The 1,252-nt window shown below is 64.3% G+C and overlaps 1 protein-coding gene across 1 annotated transcript; it reads left to right on the top strand.

Moving 5' to 3' along the window:
• Positions 1–586: 586 nt before the first annotated feature.
• On the top strand, positions 587–1,205 carry CHLNCDRAFT_143368 (hypothetical protein; the record flags this gene model as incomplete). The annotated part of the gene is made up of 3 exons (XM_005842532.1): positions 587–628; positions 783–958; positions 1,080–1,205. Coding segments are annotated over 3 exons (344 nt in total), but the record flags the coding sequence as incomplete, so codon positions are not given.
• Positions 1,206–1,252: the final 47 nt, after the last annotated feature.

The raw sequence follows: 1,252 nt of genomic DNA, 5'->3' as shown, positions 1-1,252 counted from the left end.
GGCCGTAGTTTCCTGCCAGAAGCCCACGGCCACAGCCACGGGACTCGGCGGCACGGAGTTTCGGTCCACGGCTTGCTGCCGCCGCCGTCGCAGGGGTGCTGCCTGCGGCGGCGGCGGCACGGCGTTTGGGTCCACGGCTTGCTGCCGCTGCCGCCGCCGCAGGGGTGCTGCCTGCGGCGGCGGCGGTAGCGCACGTGGCAACCCCCCGCGTTTCCTTGCCTCCCATCCACCGGACCCCGTCCTGCGCTTCACTTTGTTTAGGGAGGGGCTGCTCACTGCTCATTGCTCATTGCTCATCGCACACTGCTCAACGCTCATTGCCCTATATCCCACCCAGCCGCAGGACTCCACTGCCGCCCGCGCCCCGCCCCATCTGGCCGCTTGCGCGCCCCATCCCCCCTCGATGGGGCCCGCCCACACCGGGGCCTCCCCCCTCCCGCCCACTGCTTTCTCAACGGCCCCGAGCCGGGGCTGCCCTCATTGCATACATAGTGCGCCTTTCCCTGCTTTTCTAGTGACCTAGCGTTCCGCACTGCCGTTTGGCCAGCCCATGCTCCCGTACCGTTGCGTTTCTCCCCAATGCGCCATGCCACTTTGCCAGTCATACACACGTTTCGATGCGTGCCCTGTCAGCTGCTTGCGTTGCATGTCGCCTTGCTCCACCCCTGTTTTATTGCTTTCTCTGCTTTCGCCCGGTTCCCGTCCCGTTTCGGCGGGGAGTCTATGTTGCAAGCTAGTTCTTGCTTTACCAGACTTTAAGCCCACACTGTCGTGTACCGCAGGAGCTGTACCGCTGGCCCTCAGTGGCGGAAGTTGGCCGTCGCGTGCTGGCGCTTCGCTACCGCCTGCTGCCCTTCTACTACACCCTTGTGCATGCCGCCACCGAAACCGGCGCCCCTATCTTCCGCCCCCTGTTCCTCAACTTTCCAGGAGATCCCACCACCTTCCCTAACAGCAGGTGTTGAGCTGAGAGCTTGCTGCCCGACATTCCGCTTGCCGGGACGATGCATTCATCCGGCGCTGGCTTTTGCCGCGCCAAGCTGAGCTGCTCACCAACAGTACTTGACTGTGTGCTGCAGGCAGTTCATGGTGGGCGACTCCCTGTTGGGCACCCCGGTGCTCGAACCCAATGTGACCACCGTCGAAGGCTACTTCCCGGCGGGTGTTTGGTACAACCTATGGGACAACAGCACCGTGGACACCAGGTGGGTACCCAGCTGCGGGGCAGAGGCTGCGAAGGAGGGACCTTCGG

Source organism: Chlorella variabilis (assembly GCF_000147415.1).
Source record: "Chlorella variabilis unplaced genomic scaffold CHLNCscaffold_529, whole genome shotgun sequence".
Classification (NCBI taxonomy): Eukaryota; Viridiplantae; Chlorophyta; class Trebouxiophyceae; order Chlorellales; family Chlorellaceae; genus Chlorella; species Chlorella variabilis.
This window is presented reverse-complemented; position numbering and strand designations above follow the sequence as displayed.